Raw genomic sequence first — 19,027 nt, 5'->3', positions numbered from 1 at the left:
ATCTAGTCATGGTAAATTTAGATCTTGAAAAGGCATTTGACACTACATGGCGGCATGGTATTATTATGGACCTTTACCATCTGGGGCTTAGGGGTTATTTGCCAGAAATAATTCAGAATTTCCTGAAATTGCGCTCTTTTCAAGTCCGATACAAAAACGTCCTCTCTACATCTCACATTCAGGAAGAGGGAGTCCCACAGGGATCAATACTCAGTCCAACACTGTTTTCAATCCGAGTTAGCAGCATGACCTGAGATATCCCAAAAACTGTTCAAACTTATATGTATGCAGATGATCTTACCATTTCCTGTCAATCTCAAAGTATGAATACCATTGAACGGCAACTACAACTTGCCATAACCAAAATAGAATCCTGGACTTCACGGAACGGTTACAGACTGCCAGAAAATAAATGCACTGTCACTCACTTTTGCAAGAAGCGAGCTCTCCATCCTGAACCTGAATTACATTTAAACAATATTCCAATCCCTCTCGTTAATACCGTTAAATTTCTTGGATTAATATTAGACCGCAAACTAAATTTCCAAGCTCACATCACTTATTTGAGAACTTCTTGCTTAAAGCATTTGAATATACTTCGTTCGGTCTCATCTATGTCATGGGGAGCTGATCGGTGTACTTTGCTGCATCTTTATAGAAGTTTAATCCATTCACGGTTAGATTATGGTTGTCCAGTGTATGACTCTGCCAGGAGCACTACTTTAAAACGGCTAAATATGATCTATCATAGTGCTCTGAGGACTGCGCTGGGAGCTTTCAGGACTTCTCCGATCCAAAGTCTATATATTGAAGCTCATGATCCCCCATTACACCTGCGTAGAAAAACACTACTGCTTCACTACGCTGCTAAGATCTAGAGTCTACCATCACACCCAAGTTGGGAATATCTCTGTAATACTCGTTGGGAAGCCTTCTTTGAGAGCAAGCCAAATGAAAATAGACCCGCCTCCCTCAGGATCAAAGAGCTTGTTCAGACTTGGAACGTCGATTTAAATGAAATCTTCCAAGACACAACTACACCTGTTGCTCCTTGGACATATGTGTCTGTCTCTCAAGATACATACTTCCTCCAGTGGGGGAAAAATATACCTTCCTGCAACATCAGACAGTTACATTCAGCTCATGCTACGGACAACCATGCCTGTAAAATTTATACCGATGGTTCAAAAACTGAGAGTATGGTAGGTGCTGCGGCAGTTTTTCCTTTATTTACAATTTCAGCCACACTACCGCTTTCTTGCAGCATCTTCACAGCTGAATTATATGCCATTAAGTTGGCGCTTAGTAAGGTAATTGAGCTTTCCATCTCATCTGCCATAATTTACACAGATTCTCTTAGTGCTGTCTCTGCCATAAGGAAGAATTCCTCCATTTCTCACCCTACATTGAAACAGATTCATTCCCAGCTATTTGCTTGCAGTGTGTCCAATCGGTCAATTAGTTTTTGCTGGATCCCTGGCCATTCAGGCATTCCGGGAAATGAAAGTGCCGACTTTGCCGCTAAACATCCTCAACCCGCTCTCTCACAACATCCTCAGGTTCCTTTCTCTGATTTTAAGTCTGTCGTACGCAAAGCCTGCTACAATAAATGGTCACAGACCTGGAAAAGTGACCCTAACAATAAACTTTACCAGATAAAAGAAGATCCAAAGCTGTGGCTGTCTGGCTTCCGAAGAAACAGACGAGAGGAAGTGGTACTGGCAAGACTCAGAATTGGACACACTCACCATACTCATCTTTCTATTATTGGGTGAAAGCCCACCCCAGTGCCCATCCTGTCAAACGCAACTTACAGTCTGTCATTTCCTGGTTGATTGTCCCTTACACTCAACCATCCGGTCAAATAATTTTCAGTCTCTCTCTAAATTGAATATATCACCTGATTTATCTCGCATCTTAGGAAATGAAGCAAATATAGAAGAACTTTTATTATATCTAAAACATATTGGTTTGTACGGAAGCATATAATGTAATTTCTCTAACAATATGCTTTTTGTCAGTTAACGCTGAAGAGACACAATTTGGCCTTAGTAGCCCTTGTGTCGTTAAACCGAACAACAACAACAACACTACACAACAAACCACTCCCCACACACTTTTTAAATCCCTGGCCTCCACAGAGTTCTGTGTCATACATACAAAGAATACAATGTGGAGGTGGAGAAACCCCTGTCAGACAACTAACACACTTTACTTTACTTGCATTAACTCTTTTGTAATGCTTGATTATAATTGAACATTGTTTTCATCACTAATAACCTAGTCATTTATAATCTCATTTTAAATTAGTGAAATGAATATTTTTCTGACAAAAATTTGAGTTTGTGCTATCAACTATCAACTTTAGAAATAAGATGCCAGAAGGAGAAAATTTTTTTTGCATATATTCCGAATATTCACATTCCTGAAACATTGTTTTTAAATGTTTAAAAATAGGAGAGAGAGAGAGAGAGAGAGAGAGAGAGAGAGAGAGAGAGAGAGAGAGAGAGAGAGAGAGAGAGAGAGAGAGAGAGAGAGAGAGAGAGAGAGAGAGAGCTAGCTAGCTGCTGAGGTTTTTGCAATTATTAATGACATTAGCCTGCTTTTCCGTAACCACCCTTAATGTTCCCTGGACATACGCTAAACACCATGTAAATCCTGAAACAAGAAACTAAAAATGAAATTAAAATTTCACTGTCAAATAGATTAGTTTATTGTTTAATATGCTGATTGTTTAGTTGTTTAACTTCACATTGTTTAATATGATGATGTGCAACTAAATTCTTAACAAATCACACTAGAAAGTGAAAACCTAATCAAAAGTAACTTATGTGAATATTTTAATAACCATTCAAACTGTGGAATTAAGTGTCGATAGTTTAAGTAACTATATGTATATTGTTTAGACATTGCTCCTGTCAATAGTGAATTTTGCATTTTGTTCTTAATTTGCCTTAGTTCCAGATTTTTAAAGAGTGTTGGTCATATATATGTGTCGCTTTAGTTTTCTCTGTCGCTCATGATTGCATTTTAGCATTCGTTGTCATTTTTATTTAAATAAAGCAGGCCACTGTATTTAGTGGCCACTGTATTTCAGTGGCTGCTAGAACAATCTAAATCTTGTTTCATGCACATTGTAATATGGCCCCTAAAATTTTTGCCTGTGTTCCCCAGAACTATCTTTTAATCTGCAATGCAGTAGTTGCTTCGTGTCATTTAGGCCATATTTGTACCTATTTCAGCAGGTTATCATACTGATGTGCTTCCCAGTTTAAGTAGTGGTTGTTTTAATTTTATTATTTTTTAAAATTCTCTCTTGAATTTTTTAATTTAAATTGCATTAGTTGCAAGTTAAATAGGAACACGGTATAGCACATCGTGTGCTCAGCCTGTTACAGTTTGTAATTTTTACGTTACATTTTGTCGAAGTAAATGATTGCCTATGAAATTTTTTTTTTTTTTTTTAACATTACTGTCTTGTGATTATAATACATAATTTCCTTGACCACTTAAGACACTGCAAAGCAATGTTCTCTTCCATTTTTATTCACAATAAATGATATTAGCATAAGTCATGTAGCGTATGGATTTTTTTTTTGTACAGTCGATTCCAGTTAATTGGGACACATCGGGACTAGAACATTTTGGCCCGATTAAGCGGCTGCCCCAATTATCCGAAGTTTCGTGTAAATAGTTAAAAATACAATGAATCCCCGCTTATTGTACGGTGGTTCACTGTACAATCAAATCACAGTACAATGGACTCACCATAGTAAAGTACCATTCGCTATGCGATATGTAGTAAGGGTCGGTCATTGTGATCACGTTTGTGAATTGAATTTTAATTCTATTAAACAGTGATTCTAATTAGCGAAAATAGTAGGAATGTTATCCACAGATTATAAAAGTAAAGATATATTAAGCTCAAATTTACCCTTTATTATCTTACCAATTAAAAAATAAAATGATACGTGAAAATCAGAAGAATATACGTGATAATCAGAATAATTAATGCATACTGTATTATGTACATACTAACTAGTTGACATTTCTGTTCAGTGAAATTTGTGGGTGGGGGTTAAAATTTAAAACAGTAAAAAAGATAAGCAATCAATAACAAAGGACTCGGCACACACAAATTGCAAGTAACATGATATGTGCAAGTGAGAACGGGGTAACAAGTTACACATTAAGCTTTAATTAAAAATAGGAATGAAGAGAAGATTCTGAAAATTTATTTTTTTATATGATTGAAGATTCCATAGAAGTGTCAACACATTTCGCCATAACCCACAATTCCAGCTGTTGGTATTATCGCAAATTCAATAAGATCGAGTTTACTATCCATTTATAACCGGCAACCCAAAGGTCACGGGTTCAAATCCCGCCTCGGGCAAGGTGCATTATGGCCACAGAAGCCGATGTGCCAACAACTAACAAAAAAAAAAAAAAAATATCACTATCCGTTTATGATAGATTGCATTAACAGAAAAGCCCAATAAACAGGTGACTGTTAATTCTTTTGACCTCCAGAAATCCGACCAAATCACATGGTACGATCGCAGACAATCATAGGGTAATCTCCAGTGCTGCGGTCTCTTGTCGAAATTAAACGGCATGTTGTCCCAATTAAGCGAAGTAAACCCTCGCTATTTTCTAGATTGGATTCTGTTTTTTTAAGATTTGCCCCAAATAAACGGCTGCCCCCATTAACCAGTGGCCCAAATAACCGGAATCCACTGTATAAGAAACATGGATTACAAGTTTTTATGTTGTTACTTTGCATATAACACTTTATATACAATTAATTTTATTATTTATTTTTTTTTTTTTCTATTTTGTATGTTTGAAATTTTATTATATTATAGTTTGAATATTTATGTATAATAGGTGCTTATAAATAAATTCTGTTCTTCTCCACTTTTTTTTTATTTTTGTATTCTATTTTATTCTTAATGCAGGAAGGAAGTCACATTTAAGAAATAATATGGAGGAAAATAAAAATCTTAAATCAGCTTTCATCTGTCATTTATGACAACTCATTTTGTATTTCAGTGGATAACTTTTGAATATATAATATATTTTTCACCTTTAATTTATATAATAGAGTAACTTTTCTTTCTTCCCAAATGACTTACCAGTGCATTTGAATAAGATTAATGGCTATAAAGGGGTATTTATTTTCTTTTAATAATAAATGCAGCTGTAAAAAGCATCAAGCGGCAACACTTAGTGGAGGTGCGCTCTATGAGTAACCCTCCCCCTCCTGTGAAGATGGCGTTGGAATCAATTTGCCTCCTCCTTGGGGAGCCTGCCCCAGATTGGAGAGCTATACGTTCAGTTATCATCCGTGAGAACTTCATTCCTACAATTGTCAACTTCTCCTCAGAAACTTTGGCGTAAGGTTTCTATTCTTGATATCATGTATATTAAACTGTTATTTATTTCCAAATGCATGTTACTATTTCTTTTAACCACCCAAACAACTGGCAGCTATGTGATAGCTGCTGGTTGTTTATAAAAAAATTTATAAGTGGAAATTTTTAATTGTCCTTTTCAAAGGTGAATATACATTTAATGTCACATGTATAAGTTATACAGAAATTTATAAACAACAACTTCCAGAAAAAAAAAAGGCATTCTTAAATGAACTTTCATTTCCAACTCTAGATAATTATGTATTTTTTATATTTTTATCAGCATGTTAGGGAAAATAGTAGGGGTAAGCATATCTACATCTTATCATTATCCACAAATCAGATGATGCCATTGTAGTACCGTTCAAGGTGAAGGTTTTCAAGGTTTTAATTTCAAATAAGGGGACTAGGACATTTTCAGACACTGTGGCTTCTGTTAACCTGTTTATGCGTAACATCCTTTATATAGTCCGCCTAAAAAAAATTCATAGAAAACCGAAAACTACAAATCCTTCGTGTTCCAGGAATCTTTGAAGAAAATATACTCGGTGTTGTTTGTGACTTTTAAGTGATAGGTTTGTTGTTGGTGCTTTTGAAATAAGCTACATTTTCGAGTTTTGATTTTCACGCATGCCCTATTCACACAGGTAAGTGTTTTCGCTATTTGTCAATTCTCAAATTATGATTTTTTTATATTTGTTTTAATCAAAAAGCAGTAAATTTTACCCAGTATAAGTTTTAAGTTTACCATCTGAAATGTTCTTGAGTTATATGCATTTACGAATCAGTGCCCTGTATTTAGGACTTAAGGCATTTGCATAAAAAAATGTCTGATGGCAAGAATATTGCAACATATGATTCTTTCAGTTTACATATATATGCAATGCAAGATTTATTCGTTCTTACCTATATACATGCATAGATATGTACATACTTATACCAGTGAGCCAAAACATTGACCATTTATCTAATATGATGTTGGTCCTCCACATGCAGCCAAAACAGCTTGTACCCTGTGAGGCTTGGATACTACAAGATTTCTAAATGTGTCTTGTGGTATCTGGTACCAACACGTAACCAGCAGATCCTTTAACTCTTGTAAGGTCTGTTGTTGAAATTCCACAGGTTGGAGTTGCTGTTCCAACACAAACCATAGATGCTCGATGGGATTGATGTCTGGGGACTAGAAGTCTTCCTCATGTTCCACAAACCAGTCTCGAACAATCCGGGCGGTGTAGCATGGCGCATTATCCTGCTGAAAGATTGCACCGCCAGAGGGGAAGACTGTTGTCAAAAAGGGTGTACCTGGTCAGCAATTTAGGTAGATGGTAGATGTTAGAGCTCCCGGCACATGGATGACTGAACCCAGGGTATCCCAACAGAATATCGCCCAAAGCATGACTCTGCCGCCACCAGCTTGTTTTCATCCCACAGTGCATCCAGGCACAATCACTTCCCCAGGTAAACGACACACACATACCCAGCTGTCCACATGGTGCAACAGGAAACTTGATTCATTGGACCAGACGACCTTTCTTCCAATCACTCAAGGTCCAGTTTCAATGCTCGCATGCCCATTGTAGGTATTGTCGCTGGTGAACTGTGGTTAGCATGGGCACTCAGAGTGGCCTGCAGCTACGCAGCCCCATTTTCAGGAGGGTTCGATGTACTGTGTGTTGTGACACATTACTCCCATCACTAGCATTCCAATTGCCAGCGAGTTGCACAACAGTCGCCCTTCTGTTGCCACGTATCATCCGGGAGAACCTTCGCTCACCTTGAGCATCGATAAGCCATAGTCGTCCAACACCTCGCTGGCAGTTCGTGGGTTTTCCCCTACTCAGACCACTTTCAATAGGTACTAACCACTGCTGACCGTGAGCACCATGCTATTGCCATTTCGGATATGCTTTGACCTAGTCGTCTGGCCATTACAATTTGGCCTTTGTCAAACTTGCTTAAGTCCACTGCCTTTCTCATCTGAAGAACAAGAGTAACACTGATTAATGGAGCTCAGTATCAGTTATTTTTTTATACCGTGTCCCAACCCACACACATGCCGTAGTTCACCTGCTGTTGCTTCGATTTGCATAATGACTCGCTGGTCATAATGTTTTGGCTCATCGGTGTATACGTACCAACATGCTTTTTTTTCAGCAGAATGGTCCTAAACAGTTTTATGGCAAATCCAAAATTCCCTAAAAACTAAATGACATTTTGGATTCAGCTGAAAATGGCTCTCTTCCCATGAAGGATAAAAAAAAATAATTTTTTATTACTGATTAAGGTTCTGGTGAAGAAGATGGTCCGGGAATGATAAATAATTTGCCTGGAAGCATGCTTAACTCTCAAGCTGCTTTAGATGATTCTTCAATTGAAGGTGAGGAATCTGATTCACCTCTGAAGAAAAAAGGAAGAAATATCTACAAAAGCACAAATTGGAAAAGAGAAACATTGAGCCTAAAATTGGTGCTTGGTCAGCAGAAGACATTCACATGAAATAATTTAAAAACCAAAAACAGTTACCATTGCAATATTTCGAATTATTCTTTGATGATGATATAATAAGTGTAAATGCTACTGATTGAAACAAATAGGTATGGTTTTTAAAAAAATCAAAATTTGCAGATAACTAATGAAGAAATGAAGTGCTTCTTAAGAATAATGCCATTAGTGGCTATTATTCAGCATCAAGAATAAGGATGTTTTGGGAGAATGCATCTGATATTCATCATTTTCTTGTTGCCAATGCAAAGAAACTTGATAGATTTGAGGCTGTCTTTTGAAATTTACACTTCCGTGACAACACTAAATTAGATGATTCTGATAAATTTAATGAACTCAGACCTCAGATGAATTGTCTGAATGAAAAGTTTCTTCAGTATGCCCCTTTGGAAGAATTTTAAAGCTTTGACGAGTCAATGTGTGAATACTTTGGAAAACATGAATGGAAATAGTACATTCTTGGAAAAGAAATCAGTTTTGGTTAAAAGATTTGGTGCAGCGCTACAACACTTGGATATTTGGTGTGGTTTGATGATATCAAGGAAGAAATCCTACAACTGGAGCAGGAAATGAAATTAGCTTTGGATTAGGGGGGAGATCGTGTTGTCAGATTTCCTGAAATTATGTTGAAACACAATCAAAAACCTTTTCATTTATACTTTAGCAACTTTTTTACTAGTATAAAACTAATGGAAAAGTTAAAAGAGATGTTAGTCAAAACTACAGGAACCATTTCTTGTAACAGACTCAAATCGGCCAGTGGAAAAGAAAAATTTTTTTAAAAAAAAGGGATAGAGGCTTGTTTAACTTTAGAACGGATGCAAAGGATGAAATATTGGTGTGTATCTGGAACCATATAATGTCGAGCCTTTGTTCGAATGCAGTGGAGGTTAAATCTATTATTCCGGCCTCACCTATTCATCAGTATCTAAAATGGGTGGACTTATATAACAGCAATATCTTGTAAAAGTTTACATTGAACACATGACAGGAGCAGACCGAATGGATCAGAATATAGCCTTATTACATATTTGATCGGCGCCTCCGTAGCCAGGTGGGAAGGAGCAGCAGTGCGTAGCACACGCTTCTTGATTAGACCGGGGTTCAAGCCCGTCACCACCAAATACGGAGGATGCGGAAAGGTCAAGGAATGACCACCGCATATCCCGGAGCAATATGGCCTTAGTTGCTAATGCTCCTAAAAACCAAATAACAACAACATATTTGATCGTTGTAGCTGTGAATAATGCCTGGCAGCTAAATAGAATATGCAGCGGACCTATTAGGTTTTCATAGAACTATAGTGAGGTTTTATTTAGAGCGTTATTGCAATACACCACAACAAAGCCAGCAAGGAAGACCACAGAAAAACTTGAATGAAAGTCGATTTGACATGCATGCACATTGGGTTGTTCACAAAAAATCATATGAAAATAACAACAAGGTGTGCGAAATGTAATAGGGTTACATGTAAAATGCATCAAAGCTTTACCATATTCAGTAACACTTAAAAAAAATTAATTTGTTTTTGTAAGGTATTTTCCTAGCATCCTGTATATAAGACAACTTGTATTTTCATTGTAAATCATATTTTGATGAATAAAACTGCGTTTCTCATGTCATTAGGCCTTAATTGTCCCTATTTCTCACATAAGTGTAAATTTCATAAAAAAATTCTGACTGTAGGCATAAATGGATTAATTGGGTGGATTGCAGAAGGGAGGGTGAATACTTTAGAATTGTGGAATACCTTTTAAATCAATAATAACAGAATCCCTGAATGCATATATACCATTAAGAAAATATAGCATAAGGAGGATGCTGGAATGGGTGAATACTGACCTGGGCAGTCAAATAGAGCAGACAAAACATGAGAGAACTACAGAGTAATGAAAAGTACTGAAGTCTACAACATCTACAAGTTGATCTATAATAGTACCACAGATAAGGTCAGAGCAGCCAAGGCTGAGTATGAGAAAGCACTGGCTAATAGCAAAGAATGGGGTCAAGGAGTTTTTCATGTATATGAATTCAAAGAAGATTAACAAACAAAAGTTACAGCTATCAGTTACAGGCTCTGCAAAAACGATAAGTGTTTACCTGTTATTTACATGATTGTTATTTTATATCGTACTTAATACGTAGTCATATAGTTATAGTTACGCTGGTTATTTTTTATTTTTAATTTAGATAAAGAGTTTTTGTGGATTTTACTTACGATAGGTAAAACCGTTATTTCGTTCCATTTTTGTAGCCATTGTTTTTGGATATAGTGGTAGGGAATTCAAATTTTTTAATTGAGGTAGCTAGGTAGTTCTAACGCATAATTATATAGTAATACGCTTCACTGTTTCTATTTAATAGTTTCTATTCAAATACTATTGATATTTAATTTATTGATTTTATTAATTTAAACTACCATGCCCCAGACTAGAGCAGCAAAGCAACGGGCACAAAGTGGCAGGAGTGCTGTGACTCGGGGGAGAACTGAGGGGGGCGATTCTCCAACGCATCACAGCCTAAAGAAATGTGCAACTTGTGAAATGTTTGCCGAACTCTCTGGAACGGAACATGATATTGCCATGGGGGATGTCTTTGTGTGTGCGCGATGCAAGGAGTGTATCGAAATCAGGCAACAACTCAGCGTTCTTATGGGCCTATATGAGAGCTTGAAGGACAGGGTGGATGCCCTCGAAGGAAGTAAATTGAGGGGCCCATCAAGCTCTCAGCTGCCCACATCAACGCCAGAGCTTGCACTTGGTCATCACGCAACACAGCGGCAACCCCCAAGGCAGAATGCGCTGGTCCCACAGGAACTATTAGTTGTTGGTGACTCTATTGTCAGGGAAACGGGGAACATCCTTTGTAAAAAGGATAGGTGGAACAGGACCAGGGTATGTCTGCCAGGGGCAAAGGTTGATGACGTTGTAGAGCGGATATCATCTTTCAAGGGCACAAAAGGTGATATAGTTGTACACGTTGGCACTAATGATATTAAGAGTAGGAGACCGGCGGAATTACTCAACAAGTACAGGTCACTGTTGAAAAAAAGCCGTGAAATAGGGTTGAATTTGAAAGTGTCTGCAATTCTGCCCAGACACGATAGGAGGGAGTACATGATGAGAGCCTTGTCGATCAATTCGGCCCTGGAAGGATTGTGCAAGGCTCAAGGGGTAGAATTTTTTTCAGCCTGGACTGTACTTGTTAACAGGAGAGATTGCTTCTACAGGGATGGGATACACTTAAATAGAAAGGGTGCAAGAATATTTGCTGATGCTATCGAGGCAGTGTTAGGTGGGTCGGAAAACTGCTAGTTTGGGGGGATACAAAGACTAATAGTTTAACAGTAACCGCAGGCAGAGGTGAAGGTGATTCTTGCACAACTTCTATTAGAATAAGAAGCGACCTGGAGCGAGGGGTGTTGGGGGTTTCAGGGACGGATGGCAGTCATCATGGAATAGTTGGGTATATGGGATGTGTTAGGGTATCGAGGAATAGGCATAGGAGCATGTATGCTTGCATGTATACCAATGCTAGAAGTATAGTAAATAAATTTGATGAATTTGAAGTGTTGGTCAAGACATCAAAGGCGGATATTGTTGGGATAGCAGAGACGTGGTGTCACAAAGATATAAGGAATGCAGAACTGGAATTTGGGGAGTACAATGTGTACAGAAAGGATAGACAGGACAGAAAGGGAGGGGGTGTTATGCTGTTAATTAAGAAAAACATAAAGTCAAAGGAAGTGCACCCAGTTAATATAGATGAACAGTGCTCTGTTGAGTCAGTTTGGTGCGAGATAAGCACTGCGAAAGGAAAAATAAGGGTAGGAGTGTGTTATAGGCCTAATGACTTGAATGAGTACAATGAACAATTGTACAGAGAAATAGAGTGGGCCAGTAAATCTGAATGTCTTATAATGGGGGATTTTAACTTCCCAGATATTGACTGGAACTTGTGGGTTGGTCACTCACACACCAGTCAGACTTTTGTGGATTTATTGGATGATTGTTTTCTGCAGCAGCATGTTCGAGAGGCAACCAGAGAAAGTAACACTCTTGATCTGGTTATCAGCAGTGATCATTCGTGTATTAAGAATTTGCAGATAAAGGAACCACTAGGTGGCAGTGATCACAATGTGCTGAAGTGGGATTTACTCAAAGAGGTAACTACCGTCAGGGGTAAAGGAAAGGGTTTTTGCTTCCGTAAAGGGGAGTACAGTGGTCTCAGACAGTTTTTAAATTCTGTACAGTGGGATCAACTGACGATGTTACCAACAGTAAATTCTAAGTGGGAAGCATTCAAGGAATTAATCGTGGAAGCTACTAAAAGGTTCATACCTATTAAGAAATATTGTTCAAGGTTTAGGCCTAAATGGTTGTCAAATGAACTAATGAGACTCGTGACAGAGAAGAAAAATGCATGGGATGCATATAAATTATCAGGTGACGCAGAAGCCTGTGGCAGATATAAGCTAGTCTGTAATCAGGTCACAAAGGAGGTTCGGCAGGCGAAGGCGGATTACGAGAAATCTTTGGCAAAGGATGCTAAGAAAAACAGCAAGGATTTCTTTACTTATATAAACTCTAAAAGGAAGGGGCTGAATATGATTGGTCCACTTGACATCGATGGTTCGACTGTTGATGATCCTGCTCAGATAGCAAACAAACTGAATGAGTATTTTGCATCTACATTCACACGTGAGGAATTATTACAATTTGAAAATGGAAGAAGGTTATCAAATTGTAGCAGTGTGCTTAATGATTTTGTAATAACTGAGAGCAAAGTGGAGGAGAAATTGTTGAAGTTAAACATAAGAAAGGCACCTGGGGTGGATGGGATCTATCCAGTTATTTTAAAGGAGGCGGCAAAGCAACTAAGCAAACCCTTAGCCATAATTATGAGAGCATCCTTGGACTCAGGGGAGGTTCCCACGGACTGGAGATGTGCAAATGTGTCCCCAATTCACAAAGGTGGATCGAAGGGTGACACGAGTAATTACAGACCAGTTAGTTTAACTTCTGTTCCGGGTAAAATAATGGAGTCCCTGGTTAAAGATGCATTGCAGGATCATCTAGACAAGACTGCAGCAATAATTCAAACACAGCATGGGTTTGTTAAGGGAAAGTCTTGTCTGACAAATTTGATTGGTTATTATGATGTGGTCACAAAGGAACTGGATGCGAAAAATAATTTTGATATCATATACTTGGATTTCAGGAAAGCTTTTGACACTGTTGCGCATGGAAGACTACTGTACAAATTGGAGCAGAATGGTATTAAGGGTAAGTTGCTACAATGGATAAAAGGATGGTTAAGTGGGAGAAGACAGAGGGTGGTAATCAATGGGTGCTGCTCTTCGTGGACTAATGTTATTAGTGGAGTCCCACAGGGTTCGGTGTTGGGTCCACTGTTGTTTTGTGTATTTATCAATGATATTGATGAAGGTATATCAGGCTTAATGTCGAAGTTTGCAGATGACACAAAGGTTGGCAGGGTTGTTAATGACAGTAATGGCAGTGTGCTACTGCAACAGGATCTAGATAATTTGGGCAGATGGGCTAAGAAGTGGCAACTGAAGTTCAACCTTGACAAATGCAAAGTACTGCATATGGGTAGAAGTAACCCCAGAGAAACGTACCAACTGTGTGGTACTACACTTAAGGTGGTAGAAAATGAAAAAGACCTGGGAGTAATTGTGCAGTCAGATATGAAGTATTCTGAGCAATGCAGACAGGCTGCTAGGGCAGGTCATGGGGTTTTGTCAATGATATATAGGAATTTTGCTAGCAGGGAAAAGGAGGTGATTGTCCCTCTGTATAAGGCAATGGTCAGGCCACGCCTTGAGTATTGCGTACAAGTCTGGAGGCCTCATTTTAGGAAGGATGTAGATTTGCTTGAGCGTGTACAGAGAAGAGCAACACGATTGGTGAGGGGAATGAAGGGATTCTCTTACCAAGAGAGGCTTAAGTTCTGCAAATTGCAGTGGCTGGAGACTAGGCACCTGCGCGGTGATCTGATTGAGGTCTATAAGGCCTTGAATGGGTTGAGCACGCTGAATTCTGATGGGATCCTTCCACTTGTTCAGATTACGAACCTACGGGGACATAAGTTCAAATTAAGAAAGGATAGATGTAGAATAGATGTGCGGAAATTTGCCTTTAGCCAGCGGGTGGTTAAATGCTGGAACAAACTTCCATCTGTCGTTGTGGAAGTTGATAGGTTAAATAAATTTAAGGAGGAACTGGACAGGCATTTGGAGGGAATGGTGTGATGATTTTTTTTTTTTTTTTTTTTTTGGCTGATGCTGCATAAGCTCCTACACTTGCTTTCTTGCATCATGTGCCACTACTACTACTACTACTACTACAAAACAGATTAGACCCTTGTTTACTGGATTTGGGAAAGTCTTAGTAATCCTGGTGATGTTGCTGATGAATTTAATAGGTACTTTGCATCAATCTTTATTGATGAAATGCTGATGAGAGGCTGAGACCTATGAAATTATTGATTTTGAAATATTAAAAATGACTGTTTATTAGAAAAACCTTTGAGCCTTAAGGCTCTTAAAGTTATTATTATTATTATTATTAGCCATGTGGTACAAGGAAGCCTGAGGCTTATACTGCACCAGCAAAAAAAAACAAAACAAAAAAAAAAAAAAAAAATGTGAGTTACCTTGAGAGAGAGAGAGAAGTAGAGAAGATTGATGATATTTCATAGTGTATGCCTAGTAATTTTCAGGGAGTTGGCTAGAGGATCCATTGAACCATTGAGATTAATTAGGAGAGCATCATTGGACTTGGGACATATTCCACCCAATTCATCACATGGTGTGTGATGAATTATTTCTACCTTAGTCATGTTCCTGAGGAAGAGATCTGATTTGAACTAAAAGATCAAGGTGTGATTGCTGTAAAGCAAATATGAATGTATACTTTTTCCTACTAGAATTCTCATCCTTGCATTCAACATTCTGTGGCCTCCAAGTTCCATCAAGGCAGGCTAGTTAAACTTACCATTAAGGATTTAAATCCAAAAACTGGCACCCTGGTCTGTGCTCACTGTGGTGCAAAGACCGAAAAAGTAAAAGATGTTCAGCTTTGAAACCAATTTGTACAAATTGCCATGGATAGGCCCTGCATACTAATGTCAGAGGTGGAAGGAAGAGAAAGTAATTCAGAAACAGAAAGTGGAACTGAATTTCTTATCAAAAGCCAGAAAATATGTCTAAGCAGTAAATAATGACAAGCACTCTTACTCCCAGAAGGTTAAGAACAAATGGACAATGTGCCTTAATGTAATGGACAATGTAAGTTAGTGCAATTGCATCAGTTTACTTCTTAGCCATCTACCAAAGTAGTTTAACTGGCATTGTTTTAATTATATCTCATATTGTGAATATGAACAAATGGACATAGAGAATGAAGGTGGCAACAGAAGATTTGGTCTTTAAACTTTTTTTGAAGGAAAAAATGGACACCATACAACATCCATACTTCTCCAAAAGGGGGGAACTGAAGTATGAAAAAACAAAGCCCTTAGCACTTGGGAATCCATATATCATCCAGCCGATCTAAATAATTTACATAAACAATGTCCATTATTTATGAAATAATGAAACAATGAAATGTAGCACGGTAACAGAGTAGTTGCCATGCTACATTTCAACTACTAATGTAGAGGTAATAGCTATAGACATACCTCAGGCAGACCTTGATGAGCTCATTAAGTAAATGTTCCCTGTTCCATTATCAGGGGCTTCAAATGGGCATGATACTCTATGGGTAGTGCAGATCTTAATTGGAGAAGTCAGACTAGAAGGAATATACTCAAGTAACAATCTTGCCCTTCTGAATGTGGTCCAGTACTTTTTTCCACATGCCTACTCATTCATTTATTGCAGTTGGTCTTTCTGTCTGCTCTCTATTTGTCTTCCCTGATATACATGGGAAGCTGAAGACAATCACTATGGAATCAGTCACTTCCCTGTGATATCCACCCAGTGCGATGGATGACCCTCTTATCCAGTGAGGATTTCACAATGGAAGGTTAATCTGGCTGACTGGTGTGTGCCATTAGATATCTGGCAACATTAACACTACCACAGTCAGTCATGGAGCCAATAAGTGAAGCAGTAAAATACATCACATAAAATATTATCCAAGCTACAGAAATTGAAATTCCAATGCCATCCACTCAGTTTCCACTATTCGTGAAATTGTGCTACAATACAAAATTCACAGCAGCAAGAAAGATACCAAACAAAGTGTTGCAGTATTTGGACGTGATCCTACTACTGACAATCTAATAGCCTTCAAACATACAGGTACCAACACACATTGCATCTGCAGTTTAGGTGCAGAAGGATTCTGAAATCCACTTTACATCTTCCATCACTCAGACCACCAATTCCAAGGTTGTCTATGATAAAGTCTGGAAAATAAATTAAGAACAAATATCAGTGCATAATTTGTCAATCCTAGAATATAATGGAATGACAATTGTTAAGATCCTAGGTGGAACATTCTCTAAAATGTCTGCAAAAACATTGTACCCCCTTCCTCATTGTAAATTCAAACAACTACCATTAAAGTTGTCTTTTAAGAGCTTATTAGGCTTACAACCGTATTAGGCAGATACTTACAGGGCTCTGCTCTCTTTGTGCCCCCCACCTTGTCGAATGATCCCATAAAGCTAAACATGTACAATTCAGAAAAACTGCTATCCAAAGCCTGTATGTTGACGTTAGTGAACTACTACTTTCACTGCAGTGTCCTTCGTAGCTGAGTGGTCAGGAGCAGGAGTGCAGTAGCACACCCTCTCTGAGTAGACTGGGGTTGAAGTCCCTAACTGCTAAATATACAGTTGATCTGCCAACCCACACTGAACCAGCATGGCAGATTATGATAAATTTCTTTAAACATGAATCGTTGAGGAGGCTTCCATCCTGCAGTGGATTGCTAATTGCTGCAGTTTACTTTTTTTTTCTTCTTTTTTTTTTACTTTCACTACAATGAAAGTATACCTTAAAACTAAAATTCAATGCCAGACCACCCCAAGTGGACATCCATTTTTACCGCTTTTAGCACTCTGACTGAGCCTTATACAGCCAATTAAATTTTATCTGGCAGTGATAATGTGTCAGCAGTTTTTGCCTGTTTATAATGAACCTGAAGTATAAAATATACCTTTTATACTTCTGTACTTTTTTTTTTTTATCCTTATAACTTTTGACACTAATTCCAAAGATCACAGATTTCTTTTCCTTTTATGTGGCATGGTTTTGGTGCACTATAGTCTTTGTTGCTAATGTTTCCTTAAAGCTTCAACCAATGTCCCTCCATTACAATTCATTTCCCTCTTATGTGTGAAATGAAACATACAATACTGCAAAGAAAGAAGAGGGGGAGGAATATTTTTCATAAACATCTCACAACTGCTAATATAATCTAATATAAGAAGGCCAGCATTTATAAGATGTTTCAAGTAAGAAAGATGCAAATTCCCTCCCATCACAACCTCAGTGCTGCACTGGAAGAACATGAAATTTCTGAGTTACTGATATTTCCAATATCCTAGGGGTTCTTTTAAGGCCGTTAACCTATTTTGAACCATCTTTTCAAATTATAAAGCTCAAACCAAAAAATCAAAACTAAATTTCAATTCCACCCACAGTCTTCATTTTGAGACGTTATCATCCATAAATCAACTGTTAATCTTGTTCAAACTAAGAATTGCTTCCAATCAAGAAAGAGTGCTGCAATTTCTAATAGAATATTTTATTCCACGATCAGAAACTTGGTTGGACTCACCGTGTTATTGTAGTTATATAATAGAATATTCTGGAAAACTCCTACTCTAACTGCTGGTACTATACTATTGTTTCGGCTTTTCCATGACCAAGAGAGGATCGTACAAACTACAAATTTCCATCCTATAGTCACTAGGCAAACCCCTTGAAAAAAAATAATCGAATTTCCACTTGTAAGTTTCCTTGAAGCTCAACACTTATTGAGTAAAAATCAGTATAGTTTTCATAACAATAGATTCACACTTCATTCTCTTGATTAAAGAAGAAACAAACATTCAGACTGCACCTTTCTAGAGAATAGTCATCATCTAGTCGTGATTTGCTTTGACATGGGAAACTAAGTGCCTACAGTACCAAGTGGTGATACAGAATCTTCAGCTCCTAAATAGGTTTGCTTGTGAGTTCATTATCCAAAATTCATCCCGAACTTTTTTAAATAATAGATCCTTTCCAGTCCAATTTTACAATACACTTTGAAGAAAATATATACAGGAGGGACTACCTGAAGGCTACATTCATAGTGCCATACTCTTTACTGTAACAATTAATTCTGGTACTAAATAATGGAGTCACTGGTTAAAGAAATGGGGCGCCTCCGTAGCCAGGTGGGAAGGAGCAGCAGTGCGTAGCACACGCTTCTTGATTAGACCGGGGTTCGAGCCCGTCACCACCAAATATGGAGGATGCGGAAAGGCCAGGAAATGACCACCGCATATCCCGGAGCAATATGGCCTTAGTTGCTAATGCTCCTAAAAACCAAATAACTAACTAACTAACTAACTTAAAGAAATGATGCAGGATTACCTAAACAAGACTGCATTAATAGTTCAGACACAACATGGGTTTGTTAAGGGGAAATATTGTCTGACCAATTTGACTAGATAATACAATGAAGTCACAAAGGAACTGGATGAAAAAAATAATTTTGATGTCATATACTTGGATTTCAGGAAAGCTTTTAATACTGTTGCATGTGGAAGACTGCTGTACAAATTGGAGTGGTATGGCATTAAGGGCAAGTTGCTGCAATGGATAAAGGGATGGGTGAGTGGAAGAGGCAGAGAATAGTAATAAATGGACACTGTTGTATATAGACTAATATTATTAGTGGAGTCCCCGCAGAGTTTGGTGCTAGGCCCATTGTTGTTTTGTGTATTCATCAGGGTTATTGATGAAGGTATATCAGACTTAATGTCCAAGTTTGCAGATGATACAAAGGTTGGCAGGGTTGTTAATGACAGTAAAGACAGTATGCTACTGCAACAGGATCTAGAAAAGTTAGGCAGATGGA

The 19,027-nt window shown here is 38.0% G+C and overlaps 1 protein-coding gene across 2 annotated transcripts in view; it reads left to right on the top strand.

Annotated features, from left to right (window-relative positions):
* Nucleotides 1–19,027, top strand: part of Dhc64C (dynein heavy chain, cytoplasmic) — a 1,460,071-nt gene that overhangs the window by 976,017 nt on the left and 465,027 nt on the right. The window contains exon 62 of one of the 2 annotated variants that reach the window (XM_090376486.1): nt 5,204–5,399. The exons of the other annotated variant lie outside the window; for it this stretch is intronic. Coding sequence (XP_090232612.1) covers nt 5,204–5,399 — 196 coding nt within the window. The remainder of the gene's footprint in view (nt 1–5,203; nt 5,400–19,027) is intronic. 2 annotated transcript variants of the gene reach the window in all.

Source organism: Mastigoproctus giganteus, chromosome 6 (genome assembly GCF_048544385.1).
Source record: "Mastigoproctus giganteus isolate SK-2022 chromosome 6, ASM4854438v1, whole genome shotgun sequence".
NCBI lineage: Eukaryota > Metazoa > Arthropoda > Arachnida > Uropygi > Thelyphonidae > Mastigoproctus > Mastigoproctus giganteus.
Note: the sequence above shows the minus strand (reverse complement) of the source record. Positions and strands in the feature narration are given on the sequence as shown.